General features: G+C 40.2%; 1 protein-coding gene across 1 annotated transcript in view; it reads left to right on the forward strand.

Moving 5' to 3' along the window:
- The window catches only part of LOC137644894 (uncharacterized), a 49,992-nt gene extending 29,728 nt beyond the window's left edge, over window positions 1-20,264 (forward strand). The window contains exons 3-4 of the mRNA XM_068377775.1: window positions 18,871-19,000; window positions 19,237-20,264. Coding sequence (XP_068233876.1) covers window positions 18,871-19,000; window positions 19,237-19,772 — 666 coding nt within the window. The 3' untranslated portion in view covers window positions 19,773-20,264. The remainder of the gene's footprint in view (window positions 1-18,870; window positions 19,001-19,236) is intronic.
- The last annotated feature ends 2,745 nt before the right edge of the window (window positions 20,265-23,009 follow it).

Genomic DNA, 23,009 nt, shown 5'->3' on the forward strand with positions numbered 1-23,009 from the left:
GTTCGCCAGTAAATATGGAAGATACTAGAGGAAGTGCACTTCTACAATTATACTCCAAATTCTACGCCAACGTCAGATTTAGAGCCATCAGCATATACCAAAGTTCTTTTTATATCAATGAAATATTTACAAAAAGATATCTCTGGTAATTTCCATGGAGGAGTTGGTGATATCCTAAATGGAAGAACTCTATTTCTTGCTATATCAAGACTGTTTATTAATTGTTTTACACGTAGACGATAAGGTTGAGGAGATTTTGGGTGCAATTCAAAATATCTTCAATGCCTTACAAAGTTTGCAGTCTGAAAAGAATTAGGAAGTCTTTGTAACCTAAACCAATAACGAACAATAGAAGATTTTTGGTAAAGGTCTAAAGGTAACTCTCCAGCCTCAATAAAGGGGACTTGGGATAGGTGAAGTTCTAAACGCTCCTGTGGACAATCTAATACCAGCATGATGTACAAAATCTAAAATCTTTAATCGGATTAAGGTGGCTGAGGAATATATTTCACAACCGTAACTAATTTTTGAAAAATTTAGGGCATATAATTCTAAAATAATTTTGTGGTCTGCTCCCATGATGTATGGGACAATACTTTTAAAATATTCAGAGCGTCAAGACATTTAGCTTTTAAGCCATGTAAGCCTACAATCAAATATCAAACCTAAAAATCTAGCTTCATTTACACATAGGATCCGTTGACCTTTGATGCATAGATCTGGGTCTGGATGTACTCCCCGAATACAACAAAAATGAACAACAGTTGTTTTGCTTGTCAAAAACTTAAACCCATTCATATCAGCCCACTGAGTAATTTTGTCAATTGAGTGTTGCAGTTTTCTCTCAACCATTGCCATTCTATCTCCAGCAAATGATATGGAGAGATCATCTACAAATAGTGTTGAGAGAATATCTTGAGGAATGACTGAGGATATCCAGTTACTGGTTTGAGCAAATAGGGTTACACTTAGCACACTACCCTTAGCAATTCCCCCTTCCTGACATTTTCTGTCTGATAGAGCTTTCCCCACTCTCACTTGAAGAAAATCTATGTGAAATAAATGATTGAATGATCAATAGTAGCTCTCCTTGTAATCCCAATTCATGAATGGTTTTAAGTATACCATATCTCAAATTCAACACATCACTCGTTGAGTGCATTTTTATAAATCCACACTGGATAGGTGATAAAATACCTTTCTTTTCCAGGTACCACACCAGTCTTGCATTGACCAACTTCTCCATGATCTTACATGAACAAGATGTCAATGCTTTTGGTCATTATTTCACAGCTAAAAACTTATCCTTATATGGTTTTAAAAAGGCTAAAATAATGGCTAGTTCCCAAACACTTGGATAACTATGATCATGCCATATTCTGTTAATAATGCTTAAAATAAATAACTTGATCTTAACAGGTACATGTTTAATCATTGTATATGGAATTTCAATGGATCCACGGGATGTATCATTACAAGTAGCAAGTGCAGAATTAAATTATCTTCCCGTAAAAGAAGAATTGTATGACTCTTTCCTTCCTGTTGCTAAGCTTAAAATTTTCTCTTCTTCAGTGCTCCTATACTAATGTCCAGGAGCTGCTACACACTTGCATGATGCATTTGAGAAATAATCAGCCAGGGCATTGCTAACCTCATTTGCTCCAGTCACATTCTGACTATTCACCTTCATCACTGGTGGTTGGTAGGGGGTTCATTTGCCTGTTATCTTTTTTACTTTCCTCCACAAAGAAAATGGTGTTATTCTACTGTTGATGAGGTAACCAAAAGACACTCAAGACTGGCGCCTAGCTTCTTTCATTGCGTGACGGAACTGTGCTCTACATTTCTTATCTATTATTAAGTTCTCTTCTGTACGGTGCCTATGCAATCGATTTAAAGACCTTCTTGTGGCTCTGTGCAAGGCAGTTAGTTCTAAAGACCACCTGGGGACTGGTCGGTATTTGAATAACCCTGTGATTTTGGGAATTGAATTGACTCTTACTGTATGGAGAGTTGCATTCATTAAGTTTATGGCATCATCAACACTTTCAAACTGCTCTGTACTCTCCTCAATTTCACTTACCTTACAAAATTTAACCCAGTCCACCTTGTCAAGATTCCATCGTGGCAATCCTTGTAAAGGAGGCCATTGTTTATGTTTATAATGATTGGTGCATGATCACTAGTATCCAATCATCTACTGTCCTCCAATCAAAATCGATAAGGCAATTGGAGCTTGCAATTCATGGGTCATTGTATGATAAGGTACCTGTCCGAACATGGAAATGTGTGGGTTCTCCTGTATTATGGAGTCTGAAATCCTCATTTTCCATAATTGATGATATGATATTGTCCCTGGTGTATGTTAAAACATCGCCCTATAAAGGATGTCTACCATTCAAATCTCCAAGTAAAAGAAAAGGTTGAGGGAGTTGTTGAATCACTTCTACTAAATTATCGTACGAGATGCTATCATTTGGAGGCAAGTACAGAGAGTGAATTGTATATTTTCTACCTATATCAATCTGTACAACCACTGCCTACAGAGGTGTACGAATCGATAAAGATATTAGGGGAACATCTTGACGAACGTATGTGAGACTTCCTCCATGGCTCTCTACTCAGTGGTCTTATGGGGTCCTATAGCTAATATATTCACGAGGACAAGGAGTATTATGATGAAGTTTGCTCTCCTGTATACATATAATCATGGGGGAGTGCTTATGAATGAGGAGCTTAAGCTCTTCATATTTGGCCCTTAAACCCTAATAATTCCACTGCAAAATGGAGGAAAAAACTATGATTTATTGTTTGGAAGGAACCTTGGATGAAGTCTTCCCATTAGCAATTTTTTATCTATAACTAATTTTCAGTTATTTTATTAGAGAGGGTCTTGATAGATTGGGTTTTGTGTTTGTGTTTTTATTTTTGTCTTTTTTATCTAATTGCAGCGGGGGGTAGTGGACCTCAAATTGAATTTTTGATTTATTCAAAATCTCTTCCAGTTCATCATAAGCATCAACAGACAAAACATCATATTCATTTAATGTCATAACTTTAATGTTTCTTATTGAAGGTGGTGAGAGCAATGGAGGTCTCTCTCTTTTCTGATTAATAGGTGGTGAGCTACCAGGTTTCTGCACCTTCCCCACTACATGTGCACCTGGTAACTTGGTTTGAATTGGAACCTCCTTCAAATCAGTCAAGGACATGGCCTGAGAGAGGTTAGTACTATTGTTGGTAATGTGGGACGAAGGTTGAGCAGAGATAGGCAATGCCTCAGTGTTAATACATCGTGGCAAAGCCTCACAAGGCAATGGGCTTACCTCATCATGCAGTACTTTATTATTAGATGTTGTATTTCTTTTCTTAGAACTACTGGCAGTACTAGGTGGGTTTGATGTCTCCTATGGCAAATTTCCTTTAGATTTCAATGCCTTTGCATAGCTATTTTGTTTATTCAGTAGTCTTTTGGCATGTCCTATACTTATGTAGCTCGCACCTCCTATCGGTGGATTTATGATATGAGTTGCAGTTCAAACACCTAGTTTTAAGTATAAACTCTCCGTGGTAAGGTTTCGAGTAAATGCTACACATTTCTCACTTTTACAAACTTTAGAAGGGTGTCCGAATTTAAAACAGCTGAAACACTGTACTGGTTTCTGTTTGAAAGGTCGAACTTTAATCCTTTCATTCTCAATAATAGTATGAAAAGGTACATCAGCATCCTTGAAAATAAGGATAATCATCGATGTTCCAGGAACTTTATGCACCCTCCATGCCGTTAATTGACACATGGACAGTGTCTCCTCTTCTATAAATCATAGAGGTCTTTATTGAAAACTACCCCCATTCCATAACAAAAATTTAGGTGGGGTTTTGACATCTAATTTAATATCTTAACCACTTGTCTTTAGGTTAGATAATATGACAGACTGGATAATTTGGCATGGATAAGGAAACTATATTTTTCAAAGCCGGTTATATCACCGGAGGCAATGGTTCCTACTTTTTTCTGTATAAATCTACAAATTCAAAAAAAAATCCTTGTACTCACTTTAGGCTCCGCAACAAGCCACATTGGTGGTTTTGGCTTTCTTTGGGAAGGTTTGCCTACATCAATATCTTTTTCATACCAGTTGGCAGGTCTGTACACATCCAAGTCTGTTGATACTTTATTACACAAAGCAACGTTAATATTCAAATTACTATTTTTAACATGTATAATGTCACTTATAGCATTAAAATGCTTCAGCATGACTATCATAAGATACCCATGAATCATACTTATCACCTTGAAGTTTCATTCTTATCTCCAATATCATTCCATAACTGTTCTATATAGCTCATCATAATTACTATCTATTAAGATTTGGGTAACACCGAGGGTTCAGAGTTTCCTTATGTTGCTCATATTACTTGGATTTTTTAACATCAGTTGAATGGTCCTTTACAGTTTCCAGGTCAACATCATAGGGATAGATTTGCAAAGAAGAATCAAGCCGGTTATCCACCTCTTTTCAAAGGATGTCAGTCCTACTATCCCACCTGGCTCAACATGAGAAGAGGTTTCAGCGGGGACCAGTCCTCTATTGGAGAGGGATGCCTCTCTTTAGGTGGGCATACACTTGTCAGTGGGGTTAGTTACCCCCTCCCATCGAAGAATCCACTACCTGGCGTCACCCATTACCCGTAAATATGGGTGACTTAGAAACGGATCACTGGAACCTGACTCGACAGAATAAGTCTGCACCCAATGGGGTCTGGCAGAGGGTGATGGCGTTTAATTTTTTACAGGCTGAGATGGCATGCATCCATCCCACACTGTGCCAAATCCAAAAGAGCAGCCAAACTATAATCAAACAAGCCAAAGTCGTCAACAAGTTCATACCCAAGAAGAAGAGATGGAAGAATAAAGGAAATAACCAAAAGAAAAAGTGAAAGTGCTGACTCATTTAGTTGGATCAATAACTGGGCACCAAGATCCAGTGGGAATGCAGTTCCCACCGTTCATCAGAGCCCAGCTGCTAATCCCTAAGCCCCCCATCATCGTCAAGGCTTCAGCATCTAGGGGGTTGTAATTGGTGACATCAATGCTAAAGTTGGAAGGAATGATCCAGGTATAGAGAACATGATGGGTCTTGAGGGTCTTGGCGAAGTTGCAAATGAAAATGGAGCACATTTTATAAGTTTTTGTTCAACAAACAATCTTGTTATTAGCAGTACTCTTTTCCAGCAAAAAGACATCCACATATATACATGGATTTCAACATGTGGCAATTACAATAATCAAATAGATCACATAACCATTAATAAAGAGAGAAGGAGGTTTCTGAGAAATGTAAGAAGCTATAGAGGTGCAGGTATTGGTAGTGATCACCAGCTCCTCATTGCCACAATGAAATTAAAAATGAAAGCACCCAACATAGAAGGAGAAGGGGGGATAAGAAGGTTGCTTAGATTGCCGATTGGCACTGTTGCAACGCTATCTCGGTGGACGGTAGCTGCGGAGAAAGGCTGAGAGGGTATCATAATTGTCAATTATGTGTTTGACAATTGCTGTTACAGTTGCAGGATTGTTGGGGTTAAGATCTTGCCAAAGTAGGCTTTTTTCCTGACATTGCTGTAGGTAGTGCTGTAGAGGTTCTTCTGTGTCTTAATTACAGTTCTTGCACGGTCTTATTGGTCTATGCTGTGCTGCTGGGTCTTTGCCGTTGTCTAAGATAATTTGCCAGCTGCATAGATATCCCAGTCGCAGTCTGCAGATGATAACTGCGTCCTGGCGGGGTGTTTGTTTTGCAATTGGGTGTGGTAATATGTTTGTAGCTTCAATATACCACTTTGCAGATCTTGATCCATCTAGGAAGGCTCGCCTTACTTCACTTATCTTTTGGATGTTACAGTGTGCAGCCATTTGATTCTTGATGGCTTTTAATGAAGGTTGCAGAGTTATGCTGATAGTCTGGCACATTAAGGCCGATTTGGCTAGGTGGTCGGCCTCGTCGTTGCCAGAGATTCCGGTATGGCTTGGAATCTAATTCAAGGTTACTTGCCTGTTGTTGCTTTGGTGGAACAAGGCTAGGAATTGAATTGCAGTGATGAGGTAAACATTCTCTGCTGGTTCTTTGTTGCTGAGAACCAGAATAGCTCCTCTGGAATCTGTATGGATCGTTGTGTTTCCATCTTGTTGGTTGGCAGCGTTCTAGAGCTTTTGCAATAGCTACTAGTTCAGTTTGCAGTGTGGAGGCGTGGTTGGAAAGTCTCCAGTTTTCTCTGTATCCTGATGTAGAGATAACTGCAGCGGTTTACTGCAGGGATTGCACGGTCTACTGATCCATCCGTATAGTAGATTTGAGGTGCAGGTGTGTTCCTGATTGCATTCTTTGCAGCTTCAGTGAGTTGCTCTGGTGTGCAGAGGGCCTTGCTTGCTGCTGGTAGGATGGTGAAGTTGTATTTGATAGGGTCCTGAGCCCATGGGGCAGGAGAGCTGTAGCCATCATGCCTTTGTTGTTCCTTGGTTTTGTGGGCCTCATCTGCATCCTTCTGAGTGTGTCTAGTAGTTTCTTTGCATGGGAGTTTGGCGGGTCTAGTTCTTCCACTAGAGGTAGAAGCCTTTTTAATTTGTTGTTGAGTGGGCTTTTTCTGTCTGCGATGATTGACTTGAATATAATGCTGCTATTCCTAATGTCAATCCTAGCTGACACGGGAATTAGGTTGGTTTCTGCTTTACGTAAGCAGAGTCTTGTCCACATTGGAGAGCCACTGATGGCGTTGTTTTGGACTACTTCCAATGATGCTTTTTGAGTGTCAGTCAGTGCAGTGAGTGAGGGTGCTGCATAATCGATGTGGGATCGAATTGCTTATAGATAAAACAGTCTTAGGAGGTTGTTTGATACTCCTTGTTTTAGGGAGGTCATTTGTCTCATGGCTGATAGACGAATCTTTGTCTTCTCTCTGAGGTAGGTTACTTCATTAGCTGATGATAGGGTTTTGCTAATGATTACCCCAAGCTACATGAATTGACTCACCCATTCAATGGCTTCGCCCCTCAGTGTGAAATTCTGAGGGTTTTGCGAGTGTCTTATAGCCATTGCTTTGGTTTTGTTAGTGTTGATCTTTAGCCCAAGTTCATTGCATTTGGCTTGGATCATGTCAAGTGCTTTTTGGGTAGCATTTCTTGTGTGTGCTTTGTGTGGACATACAATGGCATATATGAAGATTTCCACCCCATTTGGGAGGTTTAAAGTGGCTAAGTTCTCCATTAGCAGATTGAAAAGGTAGGGGCTTAGTGGGCCTTCTTGTGGTGTTCCGTTCTCTAGAGGGATAAAATCGGTGGTTTTTCCTTGGAAAGTGACTCTGGCTTCTCGGTTCAGTGTGTAGTTCCAAGTCCAGGCTAGTAAGTGTCCTTTAACTCTTTTTTTTCAACAAGTGTGAAGAGTATAGCTGGTGAGCTGGCTAGCTCAAAAGCTTTCTCGAGATCGAGGAATATGACAAAGGCTTTTTTGTCATTAATTGTTGAGAAGACATCTGTGATGCATTCTTGAGTGCCTATGCCACTTCTGTAGGCATATAGGCGGTGATGTAGTTGGCCTATTTTCCACTGCAGTCTGTTGAGTACCATTCTCTCAGCTACTTTCTCAGTGCAGCTTATCAAAGCTATGGGACGGTAGGTGTCTAGTTCCTTGGGTTTTGGAATTGGTTTGGTGTCCTGCTGGTTCTATGTGGTTGGGCGTAGTCTTTCTGTGTGCGCACTGTTGATCAAATGCAAGTAAACCAGCTTGGCATGGTTTCCCATGTTCCTCAGCATGTTGTATGTAATGAGGTCGGCTACAGGGGCAGTGTCCTTCCTGCCTTTTGCGAGGGCCGTGTTAAGTTCCTCCATGGTGTAGGGGTAGTCAGTATCATCTACCATGTTGCAGGCGGCTTCAATGATGTTCCTGATTGGGAGCAGTATTCTTTGCCTGTTTATAGTTTGCAGCGGTAGATTGGTGCTCTGTCCGCAAAGTTGTTGGCAATCCTATTGGCTTCAGCTAATGGGTCTGGGTGTGTGACTCTGGGTGTATTATACTTCCCAGAGACTTTATTAAATCAGCCCCATATCTTGGCTAGGGATGTGCTGAAGTTGACTTCATGGCACCATGAGTACCATTTGTCTGTTTTTACTTCCAGTGATACTTGCACAGAATGTTTGATGATCTCCACAATTAAATTGTGTAGCTCGTCAGTTCTATGTCTTCTGAGAAGTTTTCTGGTCCTGTTTATTCTGGCATTCATTTCTTTGATGTGACTGTTATAGTACCAGGCATCAGCGTGTTTCTTCTCGGAGTTCTTTTATTTAGGCATGGAAACACTGGCTGCTGTCTCTGGTTGTTTGTTGAAGTCGAGTTATAGGGTGGAGATATCATTGTGAGGGTTTTTTATGTATTCCCGAGCCCACTCTGTCATAGCTGTTTCGAATTTTTCCCAGTTAGCAAACTCTGGGCTCCACCTTTTTGGGGGTGGAGGAGTCGAGGGTTATATCTCTTATTCGAGTTTAACTTCAATGGCAAAGTCATCACTCGTTAGTACAGGATGTAGTTGCCATTTGGCGCCTCTTTGTATGGCACTGGAGAGGAAGGTGAGATCTAGGCGACCTCCTTTTAGATTCGTGGCTTCTGTGACGTTGTTAAGCCGTGCTACATCAGGATATTCTTGCAATAGGGCATACAAGTGTCTGCCTGTTTGATTTGTTTCTGATATTGAGTTCAGGAACTGGTGGTGGGCGTTGAAGTCTCCTGCAATTATTGAGTCATCCTCGGAGGCTGCGGCAAAGAGCGCCTCCGCATTGATGCTTTTTGCTGGAGACTTGTATATGTTGTGGACTGTTAGAGTTGTGGCTAGCAGAGATATCTGGACACTAAGAGTCTCTGCCTCTGTCCCACAGTCTATGCTTGGTACTATTTTGGAGGGGATGCTGCTTTTGACAAGGGTGGTTAGTCCTCTTGTTGTTGGTGATAGATACGTTGTGTACACTTTGTATCCTGAGAACACAAATGGTGTGTTCTCATTAAGCAGAGTTTCTTGCAGTACAATAATGTCAGGGTCTTGCACTGAAGTTTGAGATTGGAGGAATGCAAACTTGTTTCAAAGTCCGCAAACGTTCCATTGGAGCACTTTCACTTGGGTGTATTGGTTATTGTGAGTGGTTGTATTAGGGTCGTTTGCAGGAGGGTCTATGAAGGGAACTGAGCTTTAAGTTCAAGGGCAGCGTTGTCAAAAACAAAGTCATCAAGAGACTCCTGGGTGAATTTAATTTTGCGGGATTGCAAGAAGTTGCGAAGGATGTTACTGATGGCTGCTAGAAGAGTATCCATAGGGCAAGCAGAGAGGTCATACACATTGCTGTCAATAATTGAAGGTCGTTTGGAGGGGTATGAGGCACTTGGTTGGCTTGTGACAGTGGAGCTAGGTAGGTTGGGGAATTCTTTTAAGGAGTGAGAAGTGTTGGGTGTGTGAGTTACAGGTGCAGAGGAGGATGAAGTAGGTCTTTTTGGCTGGGTGGCAGTGGAAGGATTGGGTGGAGAGGTAAATCTTAGAGGTGAGGGAGTGCGAGGAGTACGGGTTGGGGATCGTTTTGCCTTGAGAGGAGGTCTGGGAGGACGTTGAGGTTTAGGTGCTGGAGGGGGAGCTGGAGGAGAGGGAAGTTCAGGAATGGCATGTCTGGAGGGGTTAGGATTTGGTTGGGAGGTGCGGTTGGATGGTGGAGGGTTGTGGTTGATTGGAGGTGGGTGCGTTCGACGTGGCTGACGTGGGTGGAGGTTGTATTGGCGGTCTGCGATATGCTGAAGTATGTAGGGACATCTATCATGCCTAGCATGATGAGATACTCTGTAGTTCGGGCAGTGGGCGGTGGTATTGTGTCCTTCCTTATGCCTGGTAATGCAGTGGGCAGTAGGGTGCTGTCTGCTGCTGCAAATTCCACAGATCTCCGGACCTGTGCAGCAGCTCTTGTGGTGGCCAAACTTCTGGCATCGGAAGCATCTTAGCGGTTCTTTGATGTACTCCTAGGTGTGGAAGGTACCCCAGAAGCCGAAGGAGAGTTGAGGAGGGCGAGCTCCTTTGAAGACAGCCTCCAACTTGTGGGATCTCCCTCCAGCCTTCCCTTCACATCTTTTGACAGTGATGATGGAGGGATGTTGGAGCACAGGCTCAAGTGGCAGGTCGAGGTCATACACTATGATGATAGTGGTAGGCCTTTTGTTAAGGTCGAGCTTGAGCACATTATCCTGCTGCTCAAGGAAGGTCTTGGTGGGCTGATCTTTAGCTGTAATGACTAGCTGTCCCCTGCGGTTGGGACGTATAGTCATGTTCAGGTGAGGGTTGCTGGCTTCCATGGTGACAACAGCAGCATAGGATGTAATGCTGGGTCTTGGAGTAAGCCTAAACTTTGTGTCATCTGTGGTGTGCTGTGAAGATGGCTGTTGAGTGGGGTTATTATCGGTGTCCACTTCTTCCTGGGCTGCTGGTGGGCGATTTGAGGTCTGTCCTGGATGGTATTCTCAAGGTTCCTGGGACTGGTTCCGTTGCAGGAGACTTTGGCAAGTTCTTGTGACTCCTCAAGGTGGGACATCTTGGCTTTTTTATCCTTCCTTTTTCCACTCTAGTTCGAGGGGAGGAGGTGGGGATAGGAGAAGAACCCCTTGCTGCCATCGCAGACACACGATGGTAGTCTTCAGCTGTCGAACAGTGCTTGGTTTCAGGTGTTGTCTCAATAAACAAAAAGAAAAAAAAAAAGAAAGTGTCAAGGCACAGTTCAATTTATGAACTCGCTGAATATCTAGGGGCAAAGGACCGAAAATTTCAGTTATTCGCTGTTATAACTGCTTGATTGGGTGATCCTTTCACTAGGCTGTTAGTGGGAAGAATGAGAAGACTGGTATAGGATGGTTGGAGGGGGGGATGAGGCTCTGGGTAGGGTCCCAACGCTGGTAGGAATTTGACTGGTCCTTTGCTGGTGGGGTATTTAGTTGGAAAAAGGTGGTGCAATGACCTCCAGGAATAACAACCCCCCATTTTAGCAGAGATTTTGTCCTAAAACAGGACAAAAACTCTGCAAGCAAGGTCTGAAGCCACCAGCCTTAATGACTCCTCCCTCAGTGAGTCTCACCCCAATAAGGAATTAATTTCTAAGCTGCAACTAGGGTCATAATTTTACTTTATTTTGATAACATATTAACTTTAACTGCCACATAGAAGTAAGCATGCTGGCTGTGAGGCAACAATTAAAAAATGAAGAATGCAATAATAGTTAAAGTTAAGTGACCTAGGGCAGTGGGACACATGAAAATTAAAACAAATTGACATATCATATGCAAAAAGGATAAAATAAATACATGAAAATAAATTAAATGCAACTAATGAGGCCAAGATGACTCCTCAAGTTTATCTACCTAGCGGGACACCAAGGCCAATAATATTTTTTCATACAACCTAAATTAACCTACTGACTATGGTTATGTTATGGACATGGCACTGTGCACTGGGCACTAATGTCGTGAGAACACATTTCTCTCATCTGAACTCTTTAGGCGCTTGACCTTCCAGTTGTAGTTCTGGAGGTCTATGCCCCACCTCATGAGCCCTTTATTCTTCTTACGCAGCTCAGTTAAGTAAGTTGCTGGGTTATGGTTTGTTAGGACTGTCAGTGGGTTGAGATGGAGCGATGTCCTCGGCTCTACTTGTTTTAAATTACCGGTGACTTGGCACGGATGGCAGGAGGTTACGGAAGCCTTAACACTCTTCTGCAAGCCCGGCCAGAAGAAATGAGGCTGGAGCAGTTGGATTGTGCGCTTCAACCCAGAGTGCCCTCCCAGTCCCTCATGGGCCATTCGTAGTACCGACAAGCGGCAATTACGGGGGACAACTACATGCTGGCGCAGGGCCTCAGCAGGATCGTGAGGGCCTCGGGTGATTCTGAGGAGCACCCCATCCTTCTGCAGTAAGTTCTCCTTTGAGAGAGTAATTTACTTCTGCATTGGCCGAATAGGCAGCTTCCCTGTAGTTTTTCAGCTTCTCGTCCGACAGCTGAAATCTGATGGGCTCTGTCTGGCTCCTTGGGGTCTCTGGTCTGATGGGTGGTTCCCCTTTTGCCTCCTCTGAGACCTCTGGCCTGGTGTTTGAGGTAGCCCTATCGCCAGTGGTGGTAACTACCACAGCTTCATCTGAAGAGAATTTGCGGGTACTAGGCTCAGACTCATTGCTGGAAGGGGAAGACTCCTGGCCCTCCTTTGAGACCTCTGGCATGGTGCTGGAAATAGCCCTATCCCCTGTGATGGGAAGCAGCACACCTTCACCAGAATTAACTTCTGGCGTATGAGGCTCGGACTCACTGCTGGAGGAGGAAGACTCTTGGGCCTCCTCACTTAGCCAAGCTACCTCCCCAAGGTCGTTACCTAGCCAGTTGTCTTCTCCGGCAGGTGGCGCCCTCAAAGTCTTGGGCTCCGGCTTATCAACCTTCATGCACCTGAGGGGCACTCGCTGTATGTCTCTCAGGAGGTCTTGACCCAAGATTGAGTTGTAGCCTTCATGTGCGAGATCGCTCACTGCCCTTGGTCACCTTCAGGTCCACTGTAGGGAGTTCCTTGGTTACTCATTCCATGAACTGGACCGTCCTGCAATTGTCCTGCTGGACTTGGGCAACATTTGGTTGAGGTGGCGAGTTATTGAGCTTTGCTAATCAGGCGTCTATTTCCCGCTTCTTTAATTCATATGCTCTCTCTCTTTCATACTGCATCCTTTCTTGCTCTGTTCTTCTCTGGGCATTGGCTTCATCCATTAGTTTTCGCATATACCTTCGCAATGCGTCTCCCTCATACCCTTGTCGTTCTGCCAAATCTATAAATGCACTGACCTCAGCAGCAGTCATTTTGCTAATTTCTTGTAGAGACAGCAACCAGATCAAACTTAACAGCACAAGATTCAGTGTTGACCATGCAAGAAATTACACATATGGGAAAGACGCTCTAGCCTAAGCAAGAGTCTCACGGAAGAAAGGATAAAGATGGAGCTGGGCAAAATGCACAATGGCTGTGAAAAATAGCTTTCAGGAAAGACCTATGGCTGAATAGCAAGCCTCGCAAATAATTGAGCAGTAGCCTAACTTAAAAAACAGGAAGTACGCTAATGGGTGGGCATGTAGGCTGTCTGGTTGCATTACATCCAAAATAATTAACAATACATTAAAAAAAAAGGAATCGCAACTATGGATGAACCTCTATACTAGTCATAAAAAAAATGGAATCACAACTATGGGTGAGCCTCTATGCTAGTCATAAAAATAATGGGATTACAACTATGGATGAACCTCTATGCTAGTCATAGAAAAATAGAATCACAACTATGGGTGAACATCTATGCTAGTCATAAAAAAAATGGAATCACAACGATGTGTGACCCTCTATGCTAGTCATAAAAAATGGAATCTCCACGATGTGGGACCCTCTATGCTAGTCATAAAAAAAATGGAATCTCCACGATGTGTGACCCTCTATGCAAGTCATAAAAAAATGGAATCTCCACGATGTGTGACCCTCTATGCTAGTCATAAAAAAATGGAATCTTCACGATATGTGACCCACTATACTAGTCATAAAAAATGGAATCTCCACGATGTGTGACCCTCTATGCTAGTCATAAAAAAATGGAATCTTCACGATATGTGACCCACTATACTAGTCATAAAAAAATGGAATCTCCTCTATGTGTGACCCTCTATGCTAGTCATAAAAAGAATGGAATCACAACTAAGGGTGAACCTCTATGCTAGACAGAAAAAACAATGGAATCACAACTGAGGGATCCTCTTTGCTAGTCACAGAAAAAAATGGAATCTCCACGATGTGTGACCCTCTATGCTAGTCATAAAAAAATGGAATCTCCACGATGTGTGACCCTCTATGCTAGTCATAAAAAAATGGAATCTCCACGATGTATGACCCTCTATGCTACATAAAAAAATGGAATCTCCACGATGTGTGACCCCCTATGCTAGTCATAAAAAAAATGGAATCTCCACAGCATAGACTGAAAAAATTAAATTGAATGTGATATCGTAAATCGTTCATTTTTAGGTTAACCCTCTATGCTAGTCATAAAAAAATGGAATCTCCACGATGTGTGACCCTCTATGCTAGTCTAAAAAAATGGAATCTCCAAGATGTGTGACCCTCTATGCTAGTCATAAAAAAAATGGAATCTTCATGATGTGTGACCCTCTATGCTAGTCATAAAAAATGGAATCTCCACGATATGTGACCCACTATACTAGTCATAAAAAATGGAATCTCCACGATGTGTGACCCCCTATGCTAGTCATAAAAAGAATGGAATCTCCACGATGTGTGACCCTCTATGCTAGTCATAAAAAATGGAATCTCCACGATATGTGACCCACTATACTAGTCATAAAAAAATGGAATCTCCACGATGTGTGACCCCCTATTCTAGTCATAAAAAGAATGGAATCACAACTAAGGGTGAACCTCTATGCTAGACAGAAAAACAATGGAATCACAACTGAAGGATCCTCTATGCTAGTCACAGAAAAAAAATGGAATCTCCACGATGTGTGACCCTCTATGCTAGTCATAAAAAAATGGAATCTCCACGATGTGTGACCCTCTATGCTAGTCATAAAAAAAATGGAATCTCCACGATGTGTGACCCTCTATGCTAGTCATAAAAAAATGGAATCTCCACGATGTGTGACCCTCTATGCTAGTCATAAAAAAATGGAATCTCCACGATGTGTGACCCTCTATGCTAGTCATAAAAAAATGGAATCTCCACGATGTGTGACCCCCTATTCTAGTCATAAAAAGAATGGAATCACAACTAAGGGTGAACCTCTATGCTAGACAGAAAAACAATGGAATCACAACTGAGGGATCCTCTATGCTAGACAAAAAAAATGGATTTGTAAAAATATGTGGTTGCGTTCTTGCAACACCACCACTTGCAACTCTGTGACTTGGAGCAAAGTTTGTATTTATACTTAAAGTATAATAAATTAAATAAAACAAACAATATCACTGAGTTTGCTTAATACTTCGCTAAGAAAATCAACCCCTTTACATATTTTCCCTTTAACAAAAAAAAAAAATGAATTTAAGAAATTACACTTCCCAAATGTTTTATCTAAATGATCGTATACCCTGACTGATAAAATTAAATTGAATGTGATATCGCAAATCGTTCATTTTTAGGTTAACAATTTTAACATAATTGTATGAAGATTATCCCTTTCAAAAAATATACATAAAAAATAATATCCCACGAAATGTCACAAAATGAAATTATGTGCCACTAACGATTAAAAGAAAATCTGAATAGCAAGGAATGCAACGTGTTCTCACCGTTACCCTACACAGGAATTATGGCTCACTGGAAATTAACACGTGTTTAGCCTGCCACGTTTTTTCCTAAAATTTCGTGAATTTCACTTCATTTATTTTCAACCCAAAATTAAACATTCACTCACTGCACAATATATTTGATACTCGTTAATCACTGCGATAATAAACAAAAGGTAAACTCGCTACAGACGGTTGGCTATCTTGCTGAACAATGGAACTGAAGCCTACCACGTGGTTCTTAAAAACAAAAGGTTTCGCGCACAAATAAGCAAGATTTTAACAATAAAAATAAAATGTTTTTGCTGTTTTCTTCCACGGTTCCAACTCCAGTGATAAAAGAATTTACTTTGAATGAATATGAGATTCGTCAAGTTGCTAAAGACAGAATATGGGGAATTTTACGTTAATGATAAATTGAAATTGCTGTCTTAGTGAATCCTGGCATGGTCGCTAATTTGTTACGCCCGCGTGCTTGTGAGTCCGGCCTTGCTTAAGGAACTCAGGGCACTAACAATGGAAAAGAATAATGGAAAGGTCGCCAGTTGGCAATAAAACAAGGAATACGGACAAAATAGATACATTTACAATATTTAAATAGAAGTCAATAAAAAAAAGGGGGAGCACAACAGATAACTATATTTTAATTTAAGCCACGAGGTGCTTCACGTGGAGTTGGATAGACCATGGATGATGATTCAGCACAGCAATGATATTCCCTGGAAAGGAAAACAAATTAAATTATTAACCGAACACTTACTTCGACAGGCTGGGAACATGATGAAGTCGTGTGGTTAAAACCTTTAAGTAAATTAAATAAAAGTGCAAACTTAGGAATTTAAACACTACACGTGGGAAAAAACACTGTCACAGGGTGAATTAACTAAGGTTAGGAGCAATGGCACATGTGGTTGGGACATAAGGAATAGGATGAAAAGGTTCAGTGGGTAGGATCTTTCTTTAAAAGATAAAAGGAAAAAATAGGATATGATAAGGGAAGGAGAAGGAAGGCTGGGTAAGGACGATGAGGATCTCAAAATCAGACATCTTACCTTGGTAAAAAGGACTCTGGTTCCTCCCTTGTGGAGAACGTGTCACAGGTCCTGCCTCCCTGAAGTCTTGAGAGCGAAAAAAGGTGTGATGGTGCTCTCACAGGGTTTGATCAGCGAAGAACGATGCCCAGCCGCTCATAGGTCAACTAAACTCCCTTTTGCCTCCGAGTCGGGGGGGGGGGGGGTTAATTGGCCTGACCGCTGTCCCATTGGTCAGGCCTTGTCATGTGTCTCGACACCCCGATCAATAGGCCTCGTGACTTCTCCTGGATTCTTTGTGGCAGCATTTTAATGGCCACATGCTTTGAAGATGTCTGGAATGAGACCTCAAGGGAGTAGACTAGTATAAGATGGTTGGAGGGGGTGGTGAGGCTCTGGGTAGGGTCCCAACGCTGGTGGGAATTCGACTGGTCCTTGCTGGCTGGGTATTTAGTTTGGAAAAAGTGGCGCAATCACCGCCAGGAATAACAATATATATATATATATATATATATATATATATATATATATATATATATATCCTTGGTCTAAGGTTATCTTACCAATCCCCAAACAACGTGTTTCACTTACAGCTAAGATATCCAAACTATATTTCATAAATTCATTCTCCACTTTCTGTAACTTCCCAATCTGATTCATGGTTCTAATATTCCAATTACCAATTTTTAATATTTCTCTAGTATTTATAAACCAGGAGATTCTTAGCAATCCCGCTATGCCCAGGACTGAAGCCATTCTGTAATTTTCACTTTCCATAGACTGACTAAATACATAGAGTATTCATCGGCAAATTCATCAAAGGATAGCCAGTTCCTTGTGATGCGCAGTGCCTGTCTAACTAGGCAAGTGACCCTTCCTGGTCAATATTGATTCCAGTAAGATCATCCACCAGGCATCGAGAGTAGAAGCCGAAGAGACATCTTGTCTAAAGCCTTAACCCTAATCTGTCACCCTGCTGCCAGTGACTTCATCGAGATTTATGGATGCATTTCCTCCACACCCAAAGTTCTTGTTACTCCACCAAGTTGCTTATCTGCTTGTACTTGTACAACCGTTAGAAAACATGGATTGCTAAGATATACCACCTATCACGGTATTATACCGCCTAACACTCTATATATACTGCCTAGCATGGTATCATACCACCTAGCACGGTATATATACCGCCTAACATGGCACAACTATAAGTAAAAATATGATCAAAGTGAATTAACATTTGAAAGCCTTTGTTTTTAGATAATGTAAAAAATGCTTTTTAGCAACAGCCTTATTTTTACTATGCAAAAGACAAATATAGAATATAAACCTGCTTTTGTCCCATCAGAGTGGATAGATATGTTTTTGTTTTTAAATTATATTTCACTCCATGGGAGGAAAATACATTGTTTTCCCTGCGGTTTCTTTTCCTCCTGCTGTCAAATTTTCAAATCGATTCATCTGTCATATATGGGCACACTGATCTGAAATTTGTCACAAAGGTCGAGTGGGTAAATACCCAGGTGTGTTTAAACATAATTTTATTGAGTTTTTTTTTCTTTCTTTTTTTTTTTTTTTTTTTTTTTTTTTGCAATATTCTAACAAAAACGTATATTTTGGTGTCCTGTGCCCTGGTATTAAAACCGAATGACCAGAAATTTGGTATGGAGGTCCCTTAGATAAATACAACTAGGAAGCCATCAACATTTTCGGCATACTTTTGTTCAAAAAGGTTAATTTTAGATTTTTTGTTCATTTTTAGATTAAAAAAAGGTACATTTTCGGCTACTGTGCCCTCACATTTGCACTAAATGACCTGATATTTCGTATGAGGGTACCTTGGATATATGTCCACATGATGTAAGTAACGTTTTTTGTATAAATCACTTCTAAATGTTTAATTATAGTGATTTTCGGCTATTTTTGGACAAAACAAAATGCATTTTTGCTCCTATGCCCTAGTATTTAAACCATATGACCTGGAATTTGGTATGGAAATGCCTATTATATATGCCCACAGGACGTTATTCAGTATTTTAGTATAAGTCACTTCAGAATTATTTCTTGTAAATCTATCGGGATTCCATTTCTGGAAAAGATTAATATGGGCCAGTCCATGGTTGCATGGGGAGCGAGTTGGAGTGAAATATGCTGTATTTGTTTGGCAGATGTTGCCTTTCCATTTCTCTTTACTTTACATAAGGGCCACCTAGATTTTTTCTGCATGGTGCCATGTATGTTCTGGACTGGTTCAGGCTTTTATACATATCATGGATTTTAATAAGAAACAAAAAAATTCCAAGTCTACTTCAGTCAAACAAGCATTATGGCATGACCATTTATATTTGTAAGCCTACATTGTTATTTTCCTTTTGATTTTTTTAAATGTACTACTTCATTCTCGTGTTCTCTAACAAGACGGGTGATACTGTAAACATTATCATTACTTTCAGGTTGATTCAAGATATGCAGGTGATTTTGAGACGTGCTTCGTAGCATCCTACATTGGAAAGCAAAAACCCTTCGGATGTGCTAACCTTTGTTCCCGCCATGTGGAGTGCCGTATTTTCTGCATAACCACAGGTTAGACATCTTTTCATTTATAATGCAAGAGGTGATTGACAAATTCCTCTATTCCGGAATACATTCTGTTTAAAAGCAGTACATATGTTCATATCCACTGTATCCGTAGCGTTAAGCAAGTCTCCAATCAAAATCTAATTGTGATTCAAAAAGCTTCAGAGATAGGAGTAATTTTACTTACATTAAAATGTCATTTGTTGTTTCAATCACAATGATAATGGGAAGATTGCTTACAGATGAATGTCGGTTGTATCGAGCCACGGTATCACGTCACTGGAATGGAATCCCAGATGGTCCGCAACCCACTATGAGGTGTTTTTCCTCCTGGGGAAATGCTAATGATGCTGCACCAAATGCAACCATTGCTGCAACTCCTGCTTTACGAGGTTCAAAGGAATTTGCGGTTAATGGTTACTCATGCTCTCAAGAGGAAGGTTACACATATGTTTCGGATACTGTGGTGAGACCTTGGTGGTCAGCTGACCTTGGCACTACCCGAAAAATTAAATCTGTTCGTGTTTTCTCAAGGCTACGACATAAATATTCCTCAAAATTCAAAGACGTTGAGGTTCGTGTTGGATATTCTAACCCTGAAAATGGAAATTTCTCAGGCAATGGTCTACTGGGCTATTACCAAGGAGAGGCACCATATGAAACAGCCATCTATTTCATTCCTGAAAGACCATTAAAGGGTTCAGTTGTCTCTATCCAGATTGTGCATGAAATGGCTACAAATCTTATACTTCCTGATGTTCAGATTCTTTACGTGTAAGAAATAAATTCTTGGTTAATCGAGTACTTCAGATTCTATAGATAAGGACGCATTACTACGCAATTCTGATTTAACTCTGAGACATTCATATACCTTATGAAGCAAAATTGGTGCAACTTTTTTATTTTTGTACTGGGCAACCATTCGTTGACCTCAAGTTGCCATTTAGTATTGAATCCTATTTTTCACTTTATAAGCATGTGCATATATCAACAAAAGTTAATCACTTGTTATGTAGAATCTTACCCTTGAAAAATATTGGATCGTGAAAAAAAAAACAGGTAGGCTATTTCACGGAGTGAAAATTTAAGAGGACAAAAACTGATGTATTTGCGATATGAATTTAAAATATTTACTTATTTTCGCTTTTGTAGCTATATGTATGAGGACAAGTGTAATTTAGGATCATGATTTCGATATTTGTAATAAATTATTACAAGTCATAACTTAACATATAGCCAAGGCTGCGATCTAGTGGTTCATGGGTCTATAGCTGGCCGTAGTTATCTTCGTTATTAGAAATACAATTAATAAAGTCTACATCCTTGTTGGTTTATTTTTACTTTAGGAATGGAAGTCTATAACAGTGTCAGAAAGAATCTCCAGAATGACAACAATAATATATTTTCGATAATAATAATAATAATAATAATAATAATAATAATAATAATAATAATAATAATAATAATAATAATAATAATAATAATAATACTCTGGAGTCTAGGCCAATGCTATTAGGTTTACATAATAAGGCCTAGGTTGAATGTCGGATAGCAACAAAGTATACTTGTGTCAAATCTTTGTAACTTATCAGACCATAAAGCAGGATTTGTGCAATACCTCCAAAATCTTTGTGTAGTATACATCTGTCTTTATTTCTTCATAGCCCTATAGGCTTAATAAAAATTATATAATCGAAAATTACGAAGTGCACTTCACCTACAAGTAAAGCAAACCTAACCAATTAATCAATTGATGTGCGGGACGTATTCACCCTCCAAAGTTGGGCTTAACAAACTCCTAAATGAATCTCAAGATATGCAACTTATTTAATGCAATAATAGACCAAGTACCAAATGATGATTATGACATATTAACAAGGATACATGTCAAGTAAATAATGGAAAAAGTATCAAATTGATGAAAAGAAGACTTGGAGCAGGGTGCCAACAGATGTTTGCTTTAAGGGATGAATGGAAATATTATCAACAAAATTTTGTAAGACTCTAAGTTTCTGATGTATAAGTTAATACTGGTGTGAACATCTGATTAAATACTTTTCTTTTTAGATAAAGTTGCGTTTTACTTTTCAGAGTATCATTTTGTTTGCCAAAGGCTCTCAATCCCATGCTTATCCTTCTTTTGAAATCGTTCTCGTGTCATGGGGAAATACTTGCTGTCTGTCTTGAGTAAGTATATTTATCAACAATCTCTATAGAGGTTCATCCATAACTCTATTTTATAGTCTCTCTGCATTTTCATTGAAAATTATGTTAGTTTTACTCATATTTATTTTCAGTCCTACGTTTCTGTTTTTCTTTTATTCAAATCTTTTATCATCTTTGCAATTCCTCCCGTGATTCACTAAACAGAACTGGGAGTAGGGCAGAAACCCGAAACCCATAAACCCGACAGCCACAAGCCCGAAGCCGGAATCCCGAGTTGCCAGGTCACCGACATACCCAAAATCCGGACAGCCATAATCCGTACGACTGGCGTTCTTCCTAGCCGCCACAGTCAAGCCATCAAACCACAGTTGAGATACTTTAGGTTAGCCAACCTGCAGATCTACCTGCCACTACCTTGACGTCGTGACGTCACACGTGGGAGCTTGAGGGAAAGAAGACCAGACAGAGTACGAATCAGACAGAATTATTTTGCTTATTAATGAAGTTGTAGACATGGTTAAGCTACAACCGTGGTTATGGATCATTCTTTAATACTAACACCTGGTCATTGTACCTGAGATTCCTTTATTTACTCCGGGACACAGGTCATAGGCAGATTAACTTAATCTGCATTTCACTTCAAAAAACCTTCCCTTAGTATGGACTTTTGTCAGTTGCAAATCATAACATCAGACAAACGTCAAAGAACGCACAGGGGAAAATTTTGGGGGGAATTGTGAATTGTGCAGTCTATGGATGTTTTAATAATAGCAAAAATACTTCAGAAGTCTGATTTTTTAGATTTCCTAGGGACGAAGAATGAGGGAACAAATATTTGGCCTACCATTGAATTGATAATGTCCAAACCAGCAATGCACTAGTCAGTTCAGCACATTTTCCTTGCGAGCCTAGTATATTGACGTCTGTTTTGTCTTTAATGAAAACTAAAGCTCAAACTTTAACTGTAAAGGAGAGGCTTGCAGTCATATCATTTGATGAAATGAGCATGGCAAAACAGTATAATTACGATAAGGGAACGGACAGACTATATAACCCTCATGGAAAGGTTCAGGTAATAATGATTAGGGCTTAACTTGGTAAATGGGGACAATCTATTTCTTTATGATTTAGATAAATCTTAAATGCATGAAATAATAATGTGAATAATTTAGGAAGTAGAGAATGCTGTCTATGCTCTGATTGCAATCGACCATGATCTGGGGACAACCAATGTAAAATTATGGAAGTACTTTGTCATAGGTTCAATAAACTGTAAGTGTCTTTCAATAAAAAAAATCTGTCACAATAGGGAATTATTCTTATTTGCAGATGCCCGACACATGATAAAATTAATAATAAATCGCTTTATAACTAAAGGGTGTTGCTTTGAAAACGGGACACTGATATCGGATTATTGTGTTGGGAAATGCTAAGTAATACTCGCACAGAATATGGTCTGGATTATAAGATTGGTGAAATTCATCTAAACTTACAAAACACTTAACTTCAGCGGGTGAAGTATGCTGTGCAGCTGATGTCAAACAGCTGTGCTGATGGTTGATTATTCAGGAGGGAGAGGACTGCTAAAAACCAAAACCTAGAAGGATAGGCCTACTGCAGAATTCATCTCGATAGTTAATGATTGGTTCGATCTTACGAATTTATCTAATATGAGAGAAGACGTCAAATCACGAAAGTTACGTAGAAAACCAGAAAAATCTTCTGCGTAAAGTCATTGATGTAATGACAAAAATTTGAATGTACAAAGCTAGGTCAAGCAGTCTTTATAGTTTATAGTTTTTCTGTCTCTCACTTATGGGCATATATGATATATTATTCACCGACTATA

The sequence above is a fragment of the Palaemon carinicauda genome, chromosome 8 (genome assembly GCF_036898095.1).
Source record: "Palaemon carinicauda isolate YSFRI2023 chromosome 8, ASM3689809v2, whole genome shotgun sequence".
NCBI classification, from domain to species: domain Eukaryota; kingdom Metazoa; phylum Arthropoda; class Malacostraca; order Decapoda; family Palaemonidae; genus Palaemon; species Palaemon carinicauda.